Source organism: Drosophila hydei, unplaced genomic scaffold (genome assembly GCF_003285905.1).
Source record: "Drosophila hydei strain 15085-1641.00,03,60 unplaced genomic scaffold, DhydRS2 tig00000063-arrow-pilon, whole genome shotgun sequence".
Taxonomy (NCBI): Eukaryota; Metazoa; Arthropoda; class Insecta; order Diptera; family Drosophilidae; genus Drosophila; species Drosophila hydei.
Genome location: NW_022045657.1, coordinates 5,920,115 through 5,941,381, shown reverse-complemented (window position 1 = coordinate 5,941,381; position 21,267 = coordinate 5,920,115). Strand labels below are relative to the sequence as shown.

At 38.9% G+C, this 21,267-nt stretch overlaps 6 protein-coding genes and 1 long non-coding RNA gene across 12 annotated transcripts in view; 3 read left to right on the top strand and 4 right to left on the bottom strand.

The window, feature by feature from the left end:
* Window positions 1-6,274, top strand: part of LOC111601546 (dorsal-ventral patterning tolloid-like protein 1) — a 55,297-nt gene extending 49,023 nt beyond the window's left edge. For 3 of the 5 annotated variants that reach the window (XM_023318184.2, XM_023318183.2, XM_023318182.2), the window contains 9 exons: window positions 26-243; window positions 670-796; window positions 859-960; window positions 1,032-1,460; window positions 1,523-1,926; window positions 1,989-2,158; window positions 2,273-2,450; window positions 4,365-4,544; window positions 4,736-6,274. In XM_023318184.2, coding sequence (XP_023173952.2) covers window positions 26-243; window positions 670-796; window positions 859-960; window positions 1,032-1,460; window positions 1,523-1,926; window positions 1,989-2,158; window positions 2,273-2,450; window positions 4,365-4,544; window positions 4,736-5,046 — 2,119 coding nt within the window. In that variant the 3' untranslated portion in view covers window positions 5,047-6,274. Of the gene's footprint in view, window positions 1-25; window positions 244-669; window positions 797-858; window positions 961-1,031; window positions 1,461-1,522; window positions 1,927-1,988; window positions 2,159-2,272; window positions 2,458-3,308; window positions 3,442-4,364; window positions 4,545-4,735 lie in introns of those variants that run through there. The other 2 variants (XR_002751561.2, XM_023318186.2) reach the window with 2 other exon arrangements.
* A 1,652-nt stretch (window positions 6,275-7,926) lies between these two features.
* Window positions 7,927-8,383, bottom strand: LOC111601408. 2 transcript variants are annotated; one of them, XM_023317967.2, is made up of 2 exons: window positions 8,236-8,383; window positions 7,927-8,165 (listed from the first exon to the last, which is right to left on the bottom strand). In XM_023317967.2, exons 1-2 carry the CDS (start codon window positions 8,363-8,365, stop codon window positions 7,972-7,974), a joined length of 324 nt encoding a protein of 107 aa, XP_023173735.1. In that variant the 5' UTR covers window positions 8,366-8,383; the 3' UTR covers window positions 7,927-7,971. The 2 variants fall into 2 exon arrangements, with proteins under 2 accessions (XP_023173735.1, XP_023173734.1); XM_023317966.2 differs by having other exon boundaries at window positions 7,957-8,180.
* A 294-nt stretch (window positions 8,384-8,677) lies between these two features.
* On the bottom strand, window positions 8,678-10,709 carry LOC111601407 (WD40 repeat-containing protein SMU1). Its single transcript, XM_023317965.2, has 5 exons — window positions 10,424-10,709; window positions 10,302-10,368; window positions 9,990-10,248; window positions 8,856-9,934; window positions 8,678-8,796 (listed from the first exon to the last, which is right to left on the bottom strand). Exons 1-5 carry the CDS (start codon window positions 10,447-10,449, stop codon window positions 8,698-8,700), a joined length of 1,530 nt encoding a protein of 509 aa, XP_023173733.1. The 5' UTR covers window positions 10,450-10,709; the 3' UTR covers window positions 8,678-8,697.
* Window positions 10,710-10,855: 146 nt separating this feature from the next.
* Window positions 10,856-11,691, top strand: LOC111601453 (39S ribosomal protein L11, mitochondrial). The gene is made up of 3 exons (XM_023318030.2): window positions 10,856-11,073; window positions 11,129-11,413; window positions 11,469-11,691. The coding sequence occupies exons 1-3, from the start codon at window positions 10,939-10,941 to the stop codon at window positions 11,637-11,639; spliced, it is 591 nt and encodes a 196-aa protein (XP_023173798.1). The 5' UTR covers window positions 10,856-10,938; the 3' UTR covers window positions 11,640-11,691.
* On the bottom strand, window positions 11,630-12,651 carry LOC111601452 (ribosomal RNA processing protein 36 homolog). Its single transcript, XM_023318029.2, has 3 exons — window positions 12,486-12,651; window positions 11,887-12,424; window positions 11,630-11,831 (listed from the first exon to the last, which is right to left on the bottom strand). The coding sequence occupies exons 1-3, from the start codon at window positions 12,549-12,551 to the stop codon at window positions 11,701-11,703; spliced, it is 735 nt and encodes a 244-aa protein (XP_023173797.2). The 5' UTR covers window positions 12,552-12,651; the 3' UTR covers window positions 11,630-11,700.
* A 162-nt stretch (window positions 12,652-12,813) lies between these two features.
* Window positions 12,814-16,570, top strand: LOC111601392 (transmembrane protein 26). Its single transcript, XM_023317936.2, has 9 exons — window positions 12,814-12,855; window positions 13,696-14,014; window positions 14,411-14,983; window positions 15,039-15,085; window positions 15,158-15,262; window positions 15,315-15,513; window positions 15,576-15,644; window positions 15,707-15,892; window positions 15,948-16,570. Exons 2-9 carry the CDS (start codon window positions 13,821-13,823, stop codon window positions 16,138-16,140), a joined length of 1,566 nt encoding a protein of 521 aa, XP_023173704.1. The 5' UTR covers window positions 12,814-12,855; window positions 13,696-13,820; the 3' UTR covers window positions 16,141-16,570.
* Window positions 16,571-18,541: 1,971 nt separating this feature from the next.
* Window positions 18,542-18,998, bottom strand: LOC111601393. The gene is made up of 2 exons (XR_002751548.2): window positions 18,774-18,998; window positions 18,542-18,702 (listed from the first exon to the last, which is right to left on the bottom strand). It is a non-coding gene; the product is annotated as an uncharacterized LOC111601393 (long non-coding RNA).
* Window positions 18,999-21,267: the final 2,269 nt, after the last annotated feature.

Genomic DNA, 21,267 nt, shown 5'->3' with positions numbered 1-21,267 from the left:
TATAACAACAACAACATACAAACAGCTGCCCATTTGACTATGTGAAAGTGTATGATGGTCCAGATAATTCGTCAGCATTAATCGGTACATATTGCGGACAGCAAAGAAACTTAGTATTGTATTCGAGCGAATCGAGCCTTTTTGTTCATTTTTATACCCTACCGCGCACCGCAAATTCCCAAAATCGTGGCTTTAAAGGAATTTATGAATTTAGCGAAAGTTTTGTTAAATTAGATTTTATACGTAAGTATTATACAGCCATCAAGCAAATATTCTATAATTATATTTCAGTTCAACCATTGCCCGCGAACGACGGCCATTTTGTGGCGCCGCCAACAGTGCTGGCAGCGCCACAAAATGGCCGCCACGCACACATTTGACGGCTCAGTGTATGTGTCTGAAGCACATTTTCACTCATTGGATTATTTGTTCATTTTTGTTGCATTCTATCAGCTTATCTATGTGATCTATAACTTGACTCACTCTCTCTTCTGTCTCCTATCTGTCGTCTGTCAACTCTAACTGAAATTCCCCTACAAATTCTATCAACTGCCACACAATCTGATGTAATCTGCTCTCTATAAATTTCTGCAAATCATCTAAAAATGCAATGCAATGAATATTAAAACAAACCAAAAACGAAATCCAACACATAATTGCGTTCATCAGGTGAAAATGATGGCATTCACATACGTGGCTCAGAATGTGATCAAAAGATTTTATCAAATAAGGAATCAACTGGAGTTGTGCTCTCACCCAACTATCCCTATCCATATATTCAGAAAACTGTGTGTAGGTAAGTGGTATCCGGGTTCCAGATATGGTCAAGAATCGAATTCAACGAATTGCACTTCGCAGATATTTCATCTATGGCATGCAGGATGCACAGCATCTGGAGCGTGTACGTCTCGAGTTTATCTCTTTCAACATACCCAAAGTGGAGCACAAGGACAAGAGCGAGTGCGCAAATGAAATTCGGTTGCTGGTTCGATCAACTAAAATAAAATTGATTTCTTTTCTATTGATTCAAGATCCAACTGTACTGACGGCTATCTTAAGATATATCTGAAAGGCCAGGAGACGGCCGACGCGTACGACAAGTTTGATTACGAGCTGTGCGGCAACGAGACGCAACGCGTGATCAGCGATGGGCCACGGCTGGCCATGGTGTTCAGTTCGGGTGAACTGCAGGGACGTGGCTTTAAGGGCAAGTACACATTCGAAACGGAATACAAGATACCTGGCACAGCAGCGCCAGACGGCACCTGCAGCTTTACGTATGTGAGCAGCTCTAAGAAACGCGGTGAACTAAACAGCCCGCGCTATCCCTCCAACTATCCGTCAGACACGAACTGTTCCTATTTGTTCTTGGCCGAGCCCAACGAGCAGGTGACCATTGTATTCGACCACTTCAAGATCAAGGCGGATAACAATGTGAATGCTACCGCCGGCTCTTACGGGTGAGTACAGATTGGGAGCAGTGTTGACGGAGACTCACTAACGCTGACTCGGTCGCTTGCAGCTCCGGTGCCTGCTTTGAGGATTGGCTGGAAATGTACGTAGTCTACCGGGATAACAATGATCGCTTGCTGGGTCGGTATTGTGGCTTGACAGCACCCGGACCGGTTGAGAGTCCCCGTGGCGCGGTTGGTCTACGCATCACGTTGCATACGGACCAAGAGAGCGTGGCCAGTGGCTTTAAGGCTCGATACTTTTTCGAGTCGGCCAAATCCGATGCAGGCGACTGTGGCGGCAACTTTAGCAATGAGGACTCCGGCATTATTACCTCCCCGAACTATCCAGCAGGCTATAAGGCCCCAGGTCGCGGCATGGCCTCCAATGCATGCAACTGGGTAATGACCGCGCGCGCTGGCTACAAGTTGTCCATTAATTTTGAGCAGTTCGGACTCGAGGGCGATCCAGCAAGTAAGTAAAAAGCAGCCAATCGCCCATGGACTGTATATTCATTGACTTCAATTTTATATTAGATCGCGGATGTCCCGCCGCCGTGCTGCGCCTGTGGGTGAATGTTGACTCGGATCAGCCGCCCCTAGAGCTGTGTGGCGAAAAACCACCCATTGAGCACTGGCACTATATATCCACTGGCCAAACGGCACGCATCAGTTTTACCACCAGCGACAAGACCGTTGGTGCACAGGTGAGCATTGCCTTTTTTTTTTTTTTCTGCAACGGAAGTGCCAGTATTTTGGGTTAACCATTTGCATTTCCCAGTTGAATGAATCGCAATAAATGAATCATTTTATTTATGCAGGGCTTCCGCATAGTATGGACTGAGATACAGGACTCGGGGCCGGGACCACCATCCATTGGGCTGCTCTGTGAGTCCACGTACCACTTCCAGTGCGCCGCGGGCTATTGCATATCGGATAAGCTGCGCTGCGACGGCGTCAAGAACTGCGGTCCCGGCGATGATAGTGACGAATTGCATTGTGAGTCGTGAGTGAGTCGAACGGTTCAGTTCATTTTTATTTTCCTTCTGATATAATTTACTTCTCATTTGCTTAATATTCTATACTTATTTTATATCGTTGAGTTTGTGATTTCAGTGCGTCCACTGAGCGACCATGAAAATCGTATACGTAATCTTGTTATTCACATTTCATGATTTCCGTTTTCTTTACCTTTCGAATTTCGATTATAAATTAAGAGTGCAAGCTCATTGCATTTGATGCATATTTTGTTCGTTATGCTCTTCATTTGTTTATATTAACCACGACAACTTGAACCCGACGAAACACTTGCTAAAAAATATATTAACTAAATGTGCACACTAACTAAAATGAATCAACAATAATATAAACACTATGAAAATTAAAACCATTCCAAACTCAAGCATATTAAGGTCAACAGACTTAAAGCACCAAAATTTCAACAGCTCTATATGTATTATTATTGTCATTTTCATGGCCAGAATTTTTGTACATACAATTTTCGTATTGTTAATTAAGTTTCACCCATTCGTTCACTCATAAAATCACTCTTAAGCTATGCATAATTATTGTTCTACCTATACATCTACTTTTACATATCAAACGGCATACTTAATCGTACAAAACCTACACACAGCGCTCTCAGTAATAACAACAGCCACGCCCACACTAAAACTATCTCTTTTACTCACATGTCTTCTTCTATTTCTCTCTGTTCTTTGTCTTTCTTTTCTATACTTTCTCGATGTGATTTTTCCACTTAAACCAACCGAAAACTAACAATCTTTACGTGACATTTGAAACTCCTTAACAATAATCCGAATCAATTACCTGAAACAACCCGTTACAATGACACAGGTGACGCAAACTCCACGCATTTGCCCACATTTCTACAAACACTTGTTTTATCAATTATGGCACTAGTCTTGAATACGTACAACTAAAACGTTAAATAAACCTAAATCCCTAATAAACTGAACAACTAAATCAAAAAGTATAAATACAAATTTTAAATTGGATTGCCAACTTAAAGGAATTTTCACGATAATCAAAAGTGATGATAACTGTTACAATAACATAACAAAAAAGCAAAAAACAAAACAAAAAACATGGCAAGAGTTTTGAGTAATTTAGCAAAGCATAAATTATACGCCAATTAAATGCTAATGTCTAAGAATAAGAAAAACATAATACTTTTGGTCACATATAACACGTGAGTCCTGCATAAACTTGTCTCAAATCGATGCACACGCCCACAGCCACAATCATGACATGCACACTAAATATAAACGAGCCCCACCAACTCCACAACTCACAAATTGAAAACTTGCCACAAGCGACACCTTTATCAATAAAGCATCGTTCTAGAGAGATATTGCTAGAAAAGTCCCCTTATATCAAGTATTACCTATAAATTCCCCCTATTTTTGTTTGTATTCTTCGGTTGCATATTTGAGTTTTCTATTGCTGTAGCATTTGGAAAGCGTTTCAAAGGCATGCTGAATGAAACATTTCCTTTAGAATTCTGGCTTTTTTCTGTTCTGCACTTAACTGTTTATTTTCTTGCCCACCTCCCATCTATGCACTAAAGATAAACTGAGCTGCATTCTGAACTGTTATACCCAAACTAAACCATGCATAAAACTATGATAAATCAACTACTTAATGCCAACACATCGACTGCAGAGCAGTACGAAGAGAAGAATACCAGTCTTTACATTATCTGCCAGTTAGCTAGAGACTCATTTACACATTATCTAAGTAACATCAACATTTAAAACATCAACATAATAAAAGTGTTTGAAAGCCCACGATAATGTGTATAGTATTTCGACAACTCTGTATTACTCTGTATTAACAATTGTTAAATTTGCTTTGCACTTTCGTTTATTTACGTGTTAATTCCTGGAACAGGTATCACGGAAGCGGCCGAGGAGGATCACGACGTCCTAATTATAATAACACTAGTCGTCGCCTCGTCCCTAATTTGTCTCCTATGCACACTCTGTCACTCCAGAAGAAAACGTAGAAATCACGTGCGTCAATTGGGTTTACATCGAAATGCACACTATGATTCACAGACGAGTGCAACGGGTAAGCAAGAGGGGCCAAAGCTGAACTGCTCAATTGCTGAATCATTTCTGTTCCGTTTTGTCTTTAATTTCTTATAAAATTTTAGGTTTTTTTTGATTTGTTTTTGGCTTTTATTATTTTTGGAGGTAATTTGTACAAACGTCTCTTACTGGTTCAACGTTAAACACGCTAAACAAATAAATATTTCTCAGCTGGTCTTAGCTCCAGTCGCCGTCATTTGCAGAGTGGTGGGGCGAGCATTGCGGGCAGCTTACACGGCATTAATAGCGGCACGCTGATCATTCCACCGGCACCACTGCCACCCACCAGTGTGCCACCGCCACCGCACATATGTATAGCCGGCGTTGACATGTCACACGGTCTTATGAACGACGATGACGATGACGAGGACGACGACGATCTGGAACTGGATGAAGATCAACTGGCTGCCGATATATTTATTAACGATGTGCATTTCGACGAAGATAATATCGATCATGTAAACCAAATGGCTAACGTTTAACTATGTGTTTAAGTATTTTTATCGCTAGTTTCAGCTATAAAGCGCTTTAGGTTAAGTCGTGGCCCAGTTGAAGGACACATTAAGTAAATGAGTACGAACAGCTGGAGCAAAAAGAACTTGAACAAAAATTCAAAAGTTAACAATACCTAAAAGACGAAAAATTATGCAAAAGTGCGAATTGATTAAGACGTATATTTAATAAGCTATAAAGGAGGCGCGAATAACGTATAAAGTACAGTAGAGCGTAAACAATGCAGTAGCGATAAATGATAAACGATTAACGATTAACGATTAACGATTTACGATTTACGATGAACGAAGAAGACAGAAAACAAATAATAATTACATTTAATTATACATACATACTATATTATACACATAGCGACTACGGATGACAAAAGATATGCGAAAATGCGAAAATGAGAGAATGGGAAGTTGACAAACCATACTTGTGGTTCATAGATGGCAAAAGCCAGGCGGCAACATGTAAAGCATTTTCTTAGCCAAATGAGACCGCAAAAGTTGTTGATTTTTATATTTGATACGAGTAATATTTAGGTGAAGCATAAATTGAATGAATTATACAAAACCAAACAACAAAATCAAAAACAAAAAATTTAAAAAAGCAAATAACACACATTCACATGAACAAAAAGGAAATAGATTCGAACCGCAAGCAAAGTAAACAAACAATTCTACTTATTAAAGGGCATAAAACAATAAACATAAATACATACAGTATATCTATACAGGCGCGTATAACTTTTATTTACACCTTTTTTACACACCCGAGGAGCCGAAGGAACTAAAGTTAAACATGTTTATAAACTGAAGTTTTTAACAAGTGCATACATAAATAACATACATAGGATACATACGTACATGAAGAAGGATGCATAAATAAAAGAATTAGTGACTATCAAACCTGTATCTTCCAGCAAAAGTTAAACGCAAAATCCTTTAATTGAGAGTTTTGTATAAATAAGTAATAACAAAATGTATTAATACAATTAAATTTTAAAGCGCTAATTGTCGTGCCACACAAATTCCAAAATTGATAAACTCAAAGATTTTTGTCTATTTAAGCACGTTTTTATAGGCATTTAATGGGAATGATGCAGCGACATTAAAAGAAAACAAATTTCTAAAAATCTACACGCTAAAGAGGATGATAATAAACAATTATACAATAAATAAAAAACGGAAAGCTAACATTAGAAAACAAACAGAAAACAATAGTAAATTATTTATGCCATTCGTTGAGTATTAATAATTAATGTTAATTAATTAATTTTTTCTTTTTAGTTCGGATTATGTTAATGATATGATGACGCCTACATTCTTTCTTAAGAAAACAAATTTAAAATGGTAAAAAATATGATTATTTACATTATTTCAGGATGAGATTTTTGATCATAATGCTAAAACATAGATGAATATTTGAGGAAATAAAAAAAAAATTATTGGTTTCATAGCGCTCGTACGTTTTGCATAAAAAAAATTTAAAAGCTTAAATAAATGAGAAAAACTTAAACAGTTCAACCTAAAAATCATTTTAATAAAAGTATGTAGGTGTTTAATAAAAACATAATGAATAAATCAAATACATTGAAAAACATAAAAATAAAAAAAGAAAACAAATAAAACGTTGTTAAAGTGTTTGCAGAATGCATAAAGATCAACTATTTTATAAGAAATAATTAATTATTTTTAAACAATTGCAAAATAAAAATAAATAACTAACTAAAGATATTTAGTTTAAGTGTATAAATTTTGTTGTTGTATGACATTAAAGCGAACCCCAATTAAATTAGTTAATTAAAAAATTTGAATTTGTGTTCTAGCAATAAAAAATAAACATAAATTTAAAACCTATTTACTAAACATATAAAAATTAAATAAAAATGTTTGACAAACAAACGGCCAAATCCCCGTAAAATGTTCTAAGCGTTTACTAAACAAAACACAACGTTAAATTAAACAAGCAAGTGTTAAATTTACATTTAAATCTATAATTAAGCAAGGCAAGCAAATGAAAGATACGTTATACTAAACAATATGTCAAGCCTAAACCAAAATAAAAAAACAGCAAAAAACAAAAGAAAACCAAGCGTATGCATTGGCATAGAACGCTACGCTTTAGCAAAAGATAGTTGATTAAACGCAAAATTTTAAAATTGAACAAAACACCTACAAAAACAATTCCATGTTAACATTAAATATAAATAAAGGTAATTAAATAAACGAATACTAAACCAAGACATAATGTGACTTTTATTGCATAAGACCAAGACAGAATTTTTGTCTAATAGGAATACAAAATATTTTTTTCTTTCAAACGCTTAATGATTATTAGGATGAATCGAGTGGGAAAACGAATAAATAATGGATGGATGGATCTACTCATTGAATATCGAAAGAAATTCTTCTTTGCTCCTTTGACAATCTTTTAACAAGGACGAACGAAATTTAGAATTACTAACTTGGCACTCTACATATGCTCTGCGCATTAGAGGAAAATATGCTACATAAACATGAGATCTACACTGAAAGAAACTGAAATAGAAAGAGTTTCTATATTCACATAGTTGCTTATACCTTTGGGACGTGTACAGTGGCAATAAATTTTCCATTATCTGCCAAAACAGAGAGCAAGCTCTATTCGCTCAGCTCAGCTCATAGATTTCAAGACTATTTAATCGTAGAAATAAAGTCACTTCTTATCGGGCACCTTCACTGTGCACCAGTAGCCATTAGACATATTTTGCACTCAACTATCGACTTCATCCACAGCATTTCGAACCTGAGAAGCCTAGCTGTAATCGCAAATTTTTAAACCCAGCAAAAAGAAGCTTAATTTGTCATTCTGTTTGTTTTATTTAATTGCAAATTGCACATGTAAATTATACAGAATTTAATTTATTTTTACTTTTGCGAATTTAGACGAAATTTGTCCAACATTTTGTTAATGGCATCCGCATCGCCATCGACTTTAGCCTTATCCAGTTCCAACATTTGCTCAAAGCTCTTTTGCTTAGTACCGACCAAATAAAAGTCCTCATCAGCTATTGTAACCCGGCCGTCGGCATTAGCTGCGGTGCCTTCATAAATGTCCAGAGCTTTGAAATCAAATACTACAGTAAGATGGTCAGCAGGAGACGCCAAACTAAAGCAATGGCAATAACTCACCCATGCTCTTAATGAGTTTGCCATCGGTATCCGTAAAATTGAACTGAAATGTGTTGACCACAGTTCGTTTGTTGGGATCCGACTCCTTGAGCTTGTTGCGTATTTTCTCAATGATCTCGTCGCTTTTCATATTGACAGAGCGTGGCTGTGCGAGGCACAACTGGTTCACTTGAATGCAGTTGCTTGACTAATTCAGATCTATAGACCAATTGAAACGAAGACAGCGGATTACCGCAGCCGTTGTCGTTGTGGCTTTGCATAATTCTTAATTAAAGTCAATTTGTTTGATAGAGACATGATTGACAATATTGATACAGGGCATGAGAAAATCTAAAACTACGACTGACCAAACACAGTTAGTATTACAGTGCTGGTAAATAAAATACATATATTTTGATAGATAAAATCTATTGCTACTAAATAAAACTTAGTATGAGAGCAGTTGATCAGCGCTTATTGAAACTAAGGCTTCCATAACTTAAGCAAACCATCTTCACTATAGCTGGCCAAAAGATTCTGATGAGGGTGATGTGTTAGCCCAATGACATCTTTTTCGTGTACCTAAACACAAAGCAAATTAATAAAGCGAGTTTCAAAACGATAACAACAAAAATACATACATTCAGAGTGCGCTCTAGTTTGCCTGAAGAAACCGAGAAACAATAGAGCACCTGATCCTCACCAGCACAGTAAATAAATTCGCCTCGGGGTGAGAGGGTGGCTGAGATAAAGGCGCCGCCCTCGCGCTTACCCGATGAAAATGATCGTACGATTTGCCCTTGCATGTTCATAATTACAACTGTATTGGATCTATTGCAAACGATGAAGTGCTCCGGATTTTTTGGCAATATAAGCACCGTGTTAACCGCTAGTTCGTTGCCCAAGGGCTTGTACGTAGCTACGCATTCTGTAGTCTTCAGTGACCAGACTTTAACAGTGCCATCGGACGAAGCACTTAGGACACTGTGACCGTCGGGTGTAAACGTGGTCTCATTGACAAAAGACGTGTGACCCTTAAACTCCTTAAGCATTTTGCCAGACTTCAGACCGTGAAGACGCACAGTATAGTCAAACGAAGCACTGAGCACTTGACTGTTGTCGCGAGAAAACTGCAGACAGGTAATGCCTTTGGTGTGTGCCTTTTCGAATTTGCGGAGACACTGGCCGGTAATAATGCGCCAAACCTTTATTTGGCCATCCTGGGCCCCGGATGCAACCATTTCAGAATCACGCGAGAAGGTTAATGCCAGCACAGCTTGCTCCATCATCATGAACTGGTCCTGCGCCTGGTACTTCAAATCTTTACGTACTTTGCCAGTTGTAAAATTCCAAACTTCTAAGAAGCCATCCACGCTTCCTGTTATCAGATATTGTCCATCTGGTGAGAACTGTGCACACTCTACATGGGACTTTTCACCAAATTTAATTTGTCGAAACAGCTGCGTCGGATACATTTCCTCCTCTTGATCTCTCATGGCTGCCTTACCACGGAATAAATCGATGGTAGTTCCGGGTGGTAAGAGACCTTGATGCTGTTGCCACTTAAGCGCCTGGCCAAGCAACGCCAAAAGCCTTGACGAGGGCACCACGTGCACTTCACCACTCAACTCCTGCGCAATCGCAGTTCGGCGCTTCTCCTTGCTGCTACCCTCCGCATAAGCTTCGCGGGGATCGAAATACGCCCGTTGCAACATGTTTTCTAAGAGATAAGCAGCATAAATAGGGTTTATGCATAGAAAAGCATTGACACTCACCTAGATGTATATACCGCTCGGGCTCGTGCTGTTTTAACATACTCATTGGATCTGTTTGACGTAGTAAAGATCGAGCGGCGCCCAATTCTCGCAGCTCTATCAATTCTAAGACAATTTGTTCATAGAGATTTAATAATTTTTTGTCAGGCAGCTTGAGGGATTGTGTTACTTTAAGCACAGTGTCCCAGTGACCATTAGAGATATCTTGCACAAAGCCATCGACGCTGTCTACTGTATTGAGCGAAACCCCAGTTTCCTCCTGCATAGTTTCAAAGTAGTATATTGAGTTTATTAAATAAAATGTGTTCTTACCTGTAAGGTTTGAAGCGTTTTGAGCAAATTGGATTCTTTTAGGTATTGTTGAATTAGACGAATAACGCTGTAAAGGTGTGTTCATTTATTAAATCATATTATGTGCAATTCCTTATACTTACTCTGCTGATTCAATTTCAATAGACATGTTTAGTTGTAAGCCGCTGTTAGCTTAAAAAATGTATTTGTTATTGTTTGTTTTTAATAAAAAAACGCGTCTTTTAGGTAAATCGGTGCTAAATCGTTTGGAACACGTTCCTTTGAACTATTAATCGCTCATCGATTTTATAAGTTCATTTTGGTCTTTCGCTTGTAACAGTTTGTTTACCTGTTATTAACAGAATGTGCTTATTTATTTTCTTTGACAATAAGGAGCAACCTAAAAATTTGATTGAAACAATTAAAAGTGTGAAAGAAGTCGGTTATTGCTTGATACTAACAATATAATATTAATACAATTTATTAGAATGTATTTTAACGATATTCTTGTGAACTATATTAAATATCGATACATCGGACTCTCATTCAATAGCTCGTCCCTATGCCGCTAACAGCTGCTTGTTCTTCTTCTTCACAATCGCATTGGATCTCTTTGCATAACATCCATATTCTGAAATAGTTGATTAAATCAATTAAAATGTCTAAAGCAGCAGGGAAATTAAAATCATTAAAGAAAACAGTAGAGCGAGTAACGCATACGACAAAACTAAAAACAAATATACCCGCTGGCATGGCAGCAGCAGGCCCTCCATTGGGTCCCATGTTAGGCCAGGTGAGCTCATAGTAAATATGTGTTTACCATTTAAATATAAAATGCATTTTGACAGCGAGCCATTAACATAGCCGCGTTTTGCAAGGACTTTAACACGAAAACTGCGGAAATGAAAGAGGGTGTACCACTGCCATGTCGGATATCAATGAACAGTGATCGCAGCTACGAATTGGTCATACATCATCCGCCAGCCACATTTTTCCTTAAGCAAGCGGCCGGCATTCAGCGAGGCACAATGACTCCGGGTCGAGAGGTTGCTGGAAAGATTACTCTGAAGCATTTGTACGAAATAGCGACTATCAAAATACAGGATCCACCCAATGCAATGCTGACTATGCAAGTAAGTTGAATATTAATATTGCTTTAATTTTTTTTACAAGGTTTAATTTTATTAGCAAATGTGTGAGATGCTCATTGGAATTGCACGAACTTGTGGAATAAAAGTAGTTCGCGATCTGGATCCCACGGAATACGCTCAATTTTTGGAAGAGCGCAAAGTTATTGTCGAGGATCAGCGACGTGAACTCCAGGAAAAACGCGAGGCTAAAATGTTGCGAACGGGCTAAATATATTATATAAATCGTTAATATATATATATATATACATTTATAACTAAAATATCTATGTCTATTCAATGCTTATACGCTTTCGATCCTTTGCAGCATTCTTCTTGCGTCGCTTCTCCAGATGTTTGCTTAGTTTTCCAGTATCTTTCAGCTGCTCAAATTGAGCAACCAATTCCCTTGCACGCCTTTCCTCTGTAATGGCAATTGTTATTACGTCCAGCTATTGCGTAGGGTTTTCTAAACTTACGTTTTGTCACATAGTGTGGTTGGCGTCCCTCGTCGTGCGCCTTTTGGATCTCCTTACGCTCCTCTCTTAATAGGTTTTGCTTGATGTGCCAGCGTTTATCCTCCACATTCTTATTAACGAGTCTTTGCATGGTATGCTTTATTTTCAGCTTTTCCTCATCATCTTGAACATGGTCCAAGCGTTTTTTCAGCCGGTCCACTTCCTTGTCACGAATTTTCGTTACGAATTGATAGTTTTGCTTGAATGTATCTATATCATAGACGCCCGACTTTTCATCGAAACGGGGATCACGTAGCTCCGCTTCTTTCTTACGTTCCACTCGCAATTCAGCGCCTAAAAATGGCACTTGACGCTTTGAACTTATCTCCCGAGGTCGATTTTTGTTCAGTCTTTTAAGTTCTACTTTTGATTTCGGCTGTTTACGCTTGACACTTTTACTGCCAAGAACAGCTTCCTTGTAGACTTTTGCGCCCAGCTGTTCCTTGAGCTTCATTATCTCTTCAAAAGACATAGTCTTAAGATCCTCGCGAACTGCGCACTGATGAGAAATTAAAAATTAATTAGAAATGTTTTTTAAAATATTATGTCAACTGAGTTACCTGTGTTTCCTCATCGCTAGTCGCACCGTGATCAGCTGCGGCCAAGGACTCACTCGAAGATGACATTAGTTAGTGCCAATATTAGTTTATTTACAATTTAAGAAAAATTCACGTGCCTTGTTATTATTATGTTTATAGAGAAGAGTCGAATGCTCTATCGATATGTGATAACTAAGGCAAAAGCCTTATCGATAGTAACATGCTTAACATTCACTTTCTTCTGGCTTGTTTATACATCTGGCAACGCTAGGCAAGTCAACTGCATCAATTTGACACATTTTTATTTAGGAAAAAAAAATAATTTTACTTTATCGATGATTAATAACTCAATAAGCAGCGCTATCGATAGTCACATTCCTTTGGTTATCTGGTAACGCTATTTAAGTCATGTCTTCCAATTAAATTAAATGGCGCCTAATTTAAATTGATGATGAGCGGACTTAACGTATTTTAAACTAAGAAATATAAATATACTTTCAACAGTTGGTCGCATGTTTTTCTCGCTTGCTTCACGTGCACAAAATAATTGACCTAACTCTCGCTAAACCGGAAAAATCGGTGAAAATGCTAAGGGGCAGATTAACGACAACCATAAGTTGGCCATCTAACTGGACATACCCAAGTTTTTGATGGCCAAGGTTTAGGATTCTGACTCTCGCGACTTGTTTGCATTGCATTTGTAGCCAGTAAAAGGTAGTTAAAGCTGTCTAAGCACTAAACGGTCATGTGACTTTTAGGTATACCTAGTGTGAGCTCGTGGTACATGCCACGCGTGTGTTCAATTTCATTTAGCCAGTCATTGACAGGGCCGTTTTCTAACAGGAAAGCGCCCAAAAGGAATCAAATTTCACTATTATCTATTGAAAATTATTTCCAATTGAGAATAAGTTAAACAAATATTTATAAGACTGTTTTCAATATTGTTAAATAATTCTAAGAAATTTGCATTCAATGATAGAAAATAAAACGAGTATAATCTACCAGATATCCCACTGGTAGTATAATTAAGCACACTGCTTGGCCTTTACGTTGAACTATTCGGATTTAGCGGGCGACTATTGAGAGAACCACGCGACCGTTGTCCATTCACCAATTACTCGTGTTTATGTTCGCTGTTCGCTGCGTTGTCCTTAATTTCCTAAAAAGCGTTTAAACATCTAATGAAAGCATTTCGCTTGCGATTTTTACTGTCTGTCAATGTCAATTTTAGTTGCGTTTGGAGCTTCGCTGCGTACGGTTCGTCGTGTCCTGTTTTGTCTCAACTGCAACTGACTAGTTTAGTTAGTTAGTTAGTAGTTAGCAGTGTAGCTTGGAGACTATGGTGCGCATCTGATCATGGCCAAAATAATATCAACGATTAAGGCGATCCTCACGCGCATCATATTCAGCGCCCACAGTTTGCTGGCCATTTGGCAGGTCACCACGTTTAAGAAGGATATCATATACTGGACGCTATGTGGGCCATTGCTGCTGCTGCTGCTGGAGGGCATCTTCACCATAATGATCAAGAAGACGCAAGAATGGCGCTGGTAAGTGGACAGATCCTTTGAGCTACGCATTCATGTAATCGCTGGGGTTTGAGTCAATGTAAACAAAAAATCGGCTGGAGCTGACGTCATGTTCGTTCGGCAATTTTGATTTTCAATTAAAAGTGAAATCATGTGGTTAATGTGTGTGCAAGCAACCACCAAGAACAGACCATCATGACCACACAGCCCACAGACCACTCCTCCAGGCACCCACCCACGCGACGTTGTAGTAAAAAACATTAATGGAATTTCACTTTGGCACTAGATTGCTAGCTTGTGTCTTTTGCCAGTTGTTTACCTTTCGGCGCGGGGCGCATCACTTTGACTTGTTTGTTTGTTTGTTTTGGACATTCGCTTTTGCGCCAGTTCTTCATGTCCTTCTCGCCTTCTCTGCAGGTTCTGCCCCTCGGTTTTTCTTTACCTGAGCAGCATTGTGCCGGCCATCTGGCTGCTTGAATTGGACAAGATCGAGCGTCGCCTGCTGGTGATAAATGGCTCCTTGGTCAATGCAAATGCCAGCAATGCCATCAACGACAGCAATCTGACCAACACCATCATCGCCGCAAGCGCCACCACCACCTCCAGCAGCACCACAAACAGCAGCGCAATGGTGCCAGTCGCTGATCTGTTGGATGATGCTGGGATCACTTTGCCCGTCATTAGCCCAGATACTTGGACCACGCTCATCGAGCAGTTCCTTATGCTCATCCTGATCGTGGGCCGTTGGCTGCTGCCCAAAGGAGACTTGACACGCGACCAGCTCAGCCAGCTGTTGTTAGTATATATTGGCACTGCGGCAGATATCATCGAGTTCTTCGACTCCTACAAAGACGATTCCATTGCGCGAATTGGCTTTTTGGTGTTTCTCACTCTGGGCATTTGGTCCTGGAGTCTTATGCAGTTTACGATTGTGCTGTCAGCCACACGAGGCAGGCGACCGCGTGGTAGCGGCTCACATCACAAAGAGGAGTAAGTGGGAATATCCCATTTAGTCTAACAGCCACTAACACTCTACATCTTGCAGACAGACGGACTGCTGCCAGAACTGCTGCTGCGGCATTGATGTCTGGGGTAACGTATAATTATAAGTTGGGAAAGGCTCTGATGCAGAACTCTATATATGATTATGTTCCTCTTCTGCAGGCATAGTGCTGAACGTGATTCTTCAGGATGCGCCGTTTCTCACCTTTCGCTTATTGATTATATTTCAATACAAGATAATTAACTACATGAATGTGTTTTTTACCTGTAAGTCAGTGTAATATTATAAAAAGATTAACTAAAAATATCAAATTTTCAGGCAAGAACTCGTTGGTGATTATACTCCAACTGTATCGTCTTTATGTGGTCAATGCGGAGTTCTGGAAGAGCCGCCGAGAGAGTCGCATGGCCAAGGCGCGTCAGTATCAATCTAGAAGGCGAGTGCACGACGCGGACCAGAACAGCATTTATATGATATCCAATGAACGGGGCGGGGATGTCAAAAAGAAAATTAAGAAGTGAGTGCTTAAAGGAAAACAAATTGTCAAAAAGAATATATGGTTTACTTTACTCAAACCAGAGCTAAGGATCGAGATTGTGTGGAACAAGAAGCCAGTTACAGCAAGAAAAAGCGAGACAAAAAGGATAAGTAAGGCAACCTGGCGAGCTAGGCGATGAAATAATGCGTAACCTTTGTTTCCTTTCACGCAGGAAGAAGCGTAAGCGTAAGGATACGGGCTACTCCACTGCCAGCTCACAGAATCTGTACTCCACCAAGGCCAGCAACAAGGATAAAAAGGGCAAGAAGTCGAAGCGCAACTGCAGCAGCTCACCGAGCGACTGCGATGCGATGAAAAAGCAGAAACGCGCCAAAAACGCCGAAAAAGCTGATAAGAAGTAGGCAAAAGTCGGCCAATCAAATTCTTATTTACTCTAATATTTATTTTGATAGGAAGTCGCGTAAAATCGAGGCGGTTATTGAGGAGTCGAGCAGCTCAAGCAGCAGCAGCTCGGACTCCAGTAACTCCACACTGCCCAGCTATGAGGTGATTGATGAGAAGAAATCGCGACGCCGAAAGCATGCCCAAAGCAGCGACTCCAGCTCCAGCTCCAGCAGCTCGGATTCTTCCTCATCATCTTCCTGAACTGGCTAATGAATATTTGGACTAACGGCATTTTCACGCGGGATCCGCTAAGTGTAACGTTAACGTAATTTTTGTGACAGCCAAAGACACATTTGTCTGCGACGCTGGTCAAAGGAGACTAAGATGTCGCTTTTTTGGCAAGACCATTTGTAAGGTCAATTCATTTGTTAAAACATATATTTTCATATGTTTGCATATATGTATATATGCTAAAAAAAAAGCAACCAAATTTAAAATTAATAAAATACCGCCTTGATTTTGAAACAAGTTGACAGCCCCGCAATGCAATAATCGCTCTCTTAGCTTTTCATTTATGCTTTGTTCTCTCTCTCTCTCTCTCTCCTTATTTGCTTGTGCTCTGAACATCGAAAAGCTCGAGCCTAGCAACGGCGCCAGCTGCTTTTAAGTTAACGCAAAACTTTTTTGTTGACACTCACTGTAAATGAACTTGCGGGCTGTGTGTGCGACTGTGAGCGAATATGAGCATGAGTGAATCTGCTCCCCACGGATTTGTATGTGGTTTTTGTAATAATAAATAGTTGCTGTTGAGCGTTCGAGCGCTGTGGACGCGTAGTTGTGGTCGTTTACGTTGAGATACGGAAAAAGCTTTTCTGTCCATCAAGTTTAAGTGTCTAGTGTGAGTGTGTGCTCTGTGTCTATTGTTGTACCCATGTGTATATGTATTTGTATATAGATGTTGTTGTATAAACTATGCTAGCCGATAAATCTTATTCAAATCTTGCGAGAGCTCTCAATTCAGTTTCCTCCCTCGTAAAACTCAGCAATAACAATAACAACAACGTCGCGTGCTTGTTGCTGTTGGCTGCTATCGTAGTACTACATCGACAGCAAAAACAAAGAAGTCAAATTATATGAATGGTTGTTTAAATAGTTGAAAAGCAAAGAACGAACTGATAAAACAAAATCCAAATTATAATCAAACAGGTGTGAAATGCTAATTGAACTCTTTGAATAACAAAAACAACTTGAATTTGCAATTTGTGCGCGAAAGTTCTTCTAAAAAGATTCAACTGCTTGAGCTGAATCGCAATCAAACACAATTTGTCATGCGTATATGCCTATATACATACATAGCTCTGAGCATTGTATTTACACTGCGATTCGACTGAGCAGTTGGCGCACATGCTGCCAAGCCAAGAGCTGCCTGCTCTTCTATTTAGCTGCCCTACACTGTACCACAAAATAGTCGCATAGTGGAGTTATCCAGCTGTTCGGGGGCAAACAAATATCATGTACACAAAACACGTTTCCACCATGCACAACAACAATATATATATGTATATATATATACGTATATGTATATATACGTATGTACATCTATATGTATGTTTTATATATAGTTAGTCCACAGCGATGATTATTTCATTTCTTGTGCTTCTGCTCGGAGCTTTGTGAACTCACATCCCAAGTGTACGAAGGTTAAGGCGAATTTTTCAGCCCAGGCCCACGCTTACGCCCACGCCCTTTTCTCTCCCGTGCCTGCCCTGTCTTAGCCAGTTACAAAAGCCGCACACATCACCATCAACAACCACTTGCTGCCCTGTCATAGCTTGCTAGCACACACTGTGAAACTCTTTAGGCTCCCAGCCGTATGCCGGCTGGTAGGGCTGAGTTGTTAATACGGAAACACGAATTGTTTTGCTTTGTTAGTGACAGCTGTTAGATTTGTCAGCTGCACATTGCTCTTGTCTATGTACAGGCTTTAGTCGATTAGGGAATTCGTTGCTCGCACACTAGCTGTACATGCTGCATATTATAAGTGATATCATACGAGCTAACCGATTTAATCATACCACCTCTTGGCTAAAACCACTTCATTTAGAATTCAGACACGGTCTTTTAGTGGCCCAAGGCTCTGCGGACTTTGATTCTGTTCCTCATAGCAGCAGAAAAAAAGAATAAATAAAATACAAAAAAATATTTATAATGTGGCCTGATGTCTATATAGCTTGATACTCATAGCTACACGCTTCTGTATGTATATTTATATATTTCAATGCTCACAGATTTAGCATAACTTGTTTAAGAATTCTTCGGTGTTTGGCCAGCCTTTCAAATGTAAGAGAAATTAACAAGAGGAAAATAGATCTATAAATTTGAAAATATAAATAAATTATGAATATATATATATAAAGGTGTCAACAAATTTAAAGTATTTCAAAAGTCACAAATGCAATAAAAAATCTTTTGCTGAACTTGAATTATTTTTTGAAACTTTTTTGCTTATATATTTAATAAGTTAAACATTTTGTTGGTTGCCATGCGAAGATTATCTACTTCAACCTGTTCGCCACAGCAACTTAAATATCTTTTTAATTATTTTCTGTGTTAATTAAGCCTTTTTTCCCATATAGGGTCATATATATAAATATATATATAATCTACTTGATTATCACTTTATTTCGTTTAAAGATATACAAAGTAAACTGAATCGTCCTAGGCCGCGTTCTTGCCTCAAGTTTAGTTGACCCTTGAATGACGATTCATTTTGAACTTTAAAGCGTTTCAGATCGAACTTACTTCTTAACAGTGCATTAAAATCTAAATTGAGTTTCGTAATGGATACACACAAAATATATATATTGATAATGATGGCAACGAAGTTAATATACCTTTGTTTTTCTGTTTCGAATAGTTCCAGTCGATTGACCTCTGCCTTATTGCAAACAAATTATTGTGACTCGGATCATAAAACACTAATTCAGTTTTATTTTACGCACTTTTCGACGATCAGTTGACAAGCGACGCATGGTTATCTTGTCCCAACTCAAGTGGCTATCATTAGTTGTTTTAAAAATAAACTGAACACGTCTAGAATTCCACAAATCGTGGTTTTAAGGCATATAACCTGTCATGCAGCGTAATTTAAGATTTCAATAATTATTCCATATATGTATATATGTACGTATAAAAAAGTATGAATCGGAATTGACTGTCGTAATTGGAATCAATTGAAGCGTTTGAATAAGCTGAGCTGAATTATGTCACAGAAATGGGCATTGGCGCTTAGATTCCGATTTGCTACAGTTCCAGTTTATTGCACACTCGACACCTGCCGTTGCGTGGGCGTCGTTATGAGAGGCTGACTGAGTGGCAGGTGAACTTGTTGGCCATTCTAGCATGCAAGCCCTCGTATATATATATATGTGTATATCATGCACACGTTATTTGAGGCTCATGTGGCAGCTACATGCGACAATTCAATGACGATGTTCACCGGCTGATGGTTACCTTTCATGCGGCGTTGCCACCCAATTTCCAGTTAATAAATTCTATCACCACCAGTTTGTTTGCGAGCGAATCGACTTGTGTAAAAAATTTCATTGAAAACAATTATCTACCATAAAAAATGGAAACAATAACATGAAAGTCGCTGATGGCAGCGCGTTCATATATTTGCTTAACCATCTGGAAGTGCAGTTGCCTAGTGGCCTTATTACGCCGTATTCTCTGATAAAAGACAGCAGCAACAAAAAGTGAATGCAACTGCGACAGACTCTCGATAAAGAGACGTTGCGTTGTTCGGCTGCTGTACAAAGTCCACACGGCGTATGAGTAACAATGTATAATACGCCCCTCTGGCAACACCGTCGCAGGGGCCAAGAGCTATATCCAGAACAAAGTCACAGTACAGCGTCACCTTAACACCTTGCAGCCGAAAAATTGCATGAGCTTATTACAATAATTATTTATATATTCATAAATTTACGACAACGTTAATCGAAACAAATCAAGTCTTAGTCAACTTCACATTTGGAACAACAAATTTTACAACAATTTCTGTGTTTAGTATCGAAAATCAAATATGTATAACTTGCTTAGATACGGCTGAAAATTGTCTTCTATTTAAAAAATAGCAACAAAACTGAATGCATTTGCATAACTCAATTCCACAAAAGAAACTGCACTACCTTCACCTGTCGACTACAACTTATTACACAATGCAATCGACAATGCCCAGCGATAAGCTTTTATTTATTCTGCTCATGAGTGCAAGCCGTAGTAGTAGATTGTGGACTGTCTAGGCTTCCATTTGTCGTGAACAACCAATTGCAGTCGAATTCCTTTTATCAGTCTGCTTATCTCACGCAGCCATGCACTTGAGATAGCCGATAATTGTCTACACAGCATTTCAAGAGCGCTACAATTGTCTGCTGTCAAGGTTCACGGACCCCGAATTAGATAAAGGAAATTAGTGGACTCGCAGTCCATGGAATATGGCTGTATTCTTTCCATTGATAATGGCATAAATTATTCGAACCAATCAACTTGATGCCAAGTAATTAATTAAAGTTCAACCCGTCAATGGGAAAAGCTGATGCCATGCGCCACCTGTGCTAATGGGTCAGTAGCACCGGTCTTATCAGCCAGTAGCAAAACGACAGAACAAAAATAGATAAACCAAAACCAACTCGACTTTAAAATACCCTTGCTTTAAGTGCTGCAGGCACTAGAGCGAGTGAGAGCGAACGAGATAGATACAAAGCGAAAGAGAGCAAGAGGTAGTGGATAACGAAATAACGAGAGAGAGAAAATGAGAGTAAAAATGAACGAAATAGATATACGACCACAGAAAAATAGGGGTAGTAGGAGAATGAGAGAGAGATAAAGATATGTATAAAGAAAGAGAGACAGAGTGAGAGAGTAAAAGTGGGAGAGAGAACGAAATAGATACAAAGCCAAAGAGAAAGAGAGGTAGTGGATAAAGATATAACGAGCGAGCGAGAGAGGGAGAGAGATAAAGATATGTTTAAAGGGAGAGAATGAGAGAGAGAAAGTGACAGAGACAGAGGGAAAGAGTGAGAGAGCACGAGATAGATACAATGAGAGGAGAGAAAGATAGGTATGGGGTAGGTAGATAAAAATATAACGAGCGAGGCAGAGAGAGAGAGTGAGTGAGATGTAAGACATTGACGCTTAATTAATTAATTAGAACCAATACAAAATAAAATCTTATTTTCATTTATTCATTATTAAATTTATCTCGTTTATGCAACATACTTGCCCAATTTAGGCATGGGCTTATCTTAATACGATCAAAACGAACTGTAGGGTATTAAAATTTAATCAGCAAATGAGCTAAAGAAAGAGTTCTGCTAATTAGGA

Bases quoted from the DNA above. Each gene is read 5' to 3' on its own strand.
- LOC111601408 (XM_023317966.2), bottom strand. From the start codon at position 8,365: ATGAAAAGCGACGAGATCATTGAGAAAATACGCAACAAGCTCAAGGAG. The intron at 8,181-8,235 runs GTGAGTTATTGC...ATCTTACTGTAG, and splicing joins CAAACTCATTAAGAGCATGG to TATTTGATTTCAAAGCTCTG.
- LOC111601407 (XM_023317965.2), bottom strand. From the start codon at position 10,449: ATGTCTATTGAAATTGAATCAGCAGA. The intron at 10,369-10,423 runs GTAAGTATAAGG...ACACCTTTACAG, and splicing joins ATTGAAATTGAATCAGCAGA to CGTTATTCGTCTAATTCAAC. The intron at 10,249-10,301 runs GTAAGAACACAT...GAAACTATGCAG, and splicing joins AAACGCTTCAAACCTTACAG to GAGGAAACTGGGGTTTCGCT.
- LOC111601453 (XM_023318030.2), top strand. From the start codon at position 10,939: ATGTCTAAAGCAGCAGGGAAATTAAAATCATTAAAGAAAACAGTAGAG. The intron at 11,074-11,128 runs GTGAGCTCATAG...GCATTTTGACAG, and splicing joins TGGGTCCCATGTTAGGCCAG to CGAGCCATTAACATAGCCGC. The intron at 11,414-11,468 runs GTAAGTTGAATA...TAATTTTATTAG, and splicing joins ATGCAATGCTGACTATGCAA to CAAATGTGTGAGATGCTCAT.
- LOC111601452 (XM_023318029.2), bottom strand. From the start codon at position 12,551: ATGTCATCTTCGAGTGAGTCCTTGGCCGCAGCTGATCACGGTGCGACT. The intron at 12,425-12,485 runs GTAACTCAGTTG...ATTTCTCATCAG, and splicing joins CTAGCGATGAGGAAACACAG to TGCGCAGTTCGCGAGGATCT. The intron at 11,832-11,886 runs GTAAGTTTAGAA...TTGCCATTACAG, and splicing joins ACCACACTATGTGACAAAAC to AGGAAAGGCGTGCAAGGGAA.
- LOC111601392 (XM_023317936.2), top strand. From the start codon at position 13,821: ATGGCCAAAATAATATCAACGATTAAGGCGATCCTCACGCGCATCATA. The intron at 14,015-14,410 runs GTAAGTGGACAG...CCTTCTCTGCAG, and splicing joins AAGACGCAAGAATGGCGCTG to GTTCTGCCCCTCGGTTTTTC. The intron at 15,645-15,706 runs GTAAGGCAACCT...CCTTTCACGCAG, and splicing joins AAGCGAGACAAAAAGGATAA to GAAGAAGCGTAAGCGTAAGG.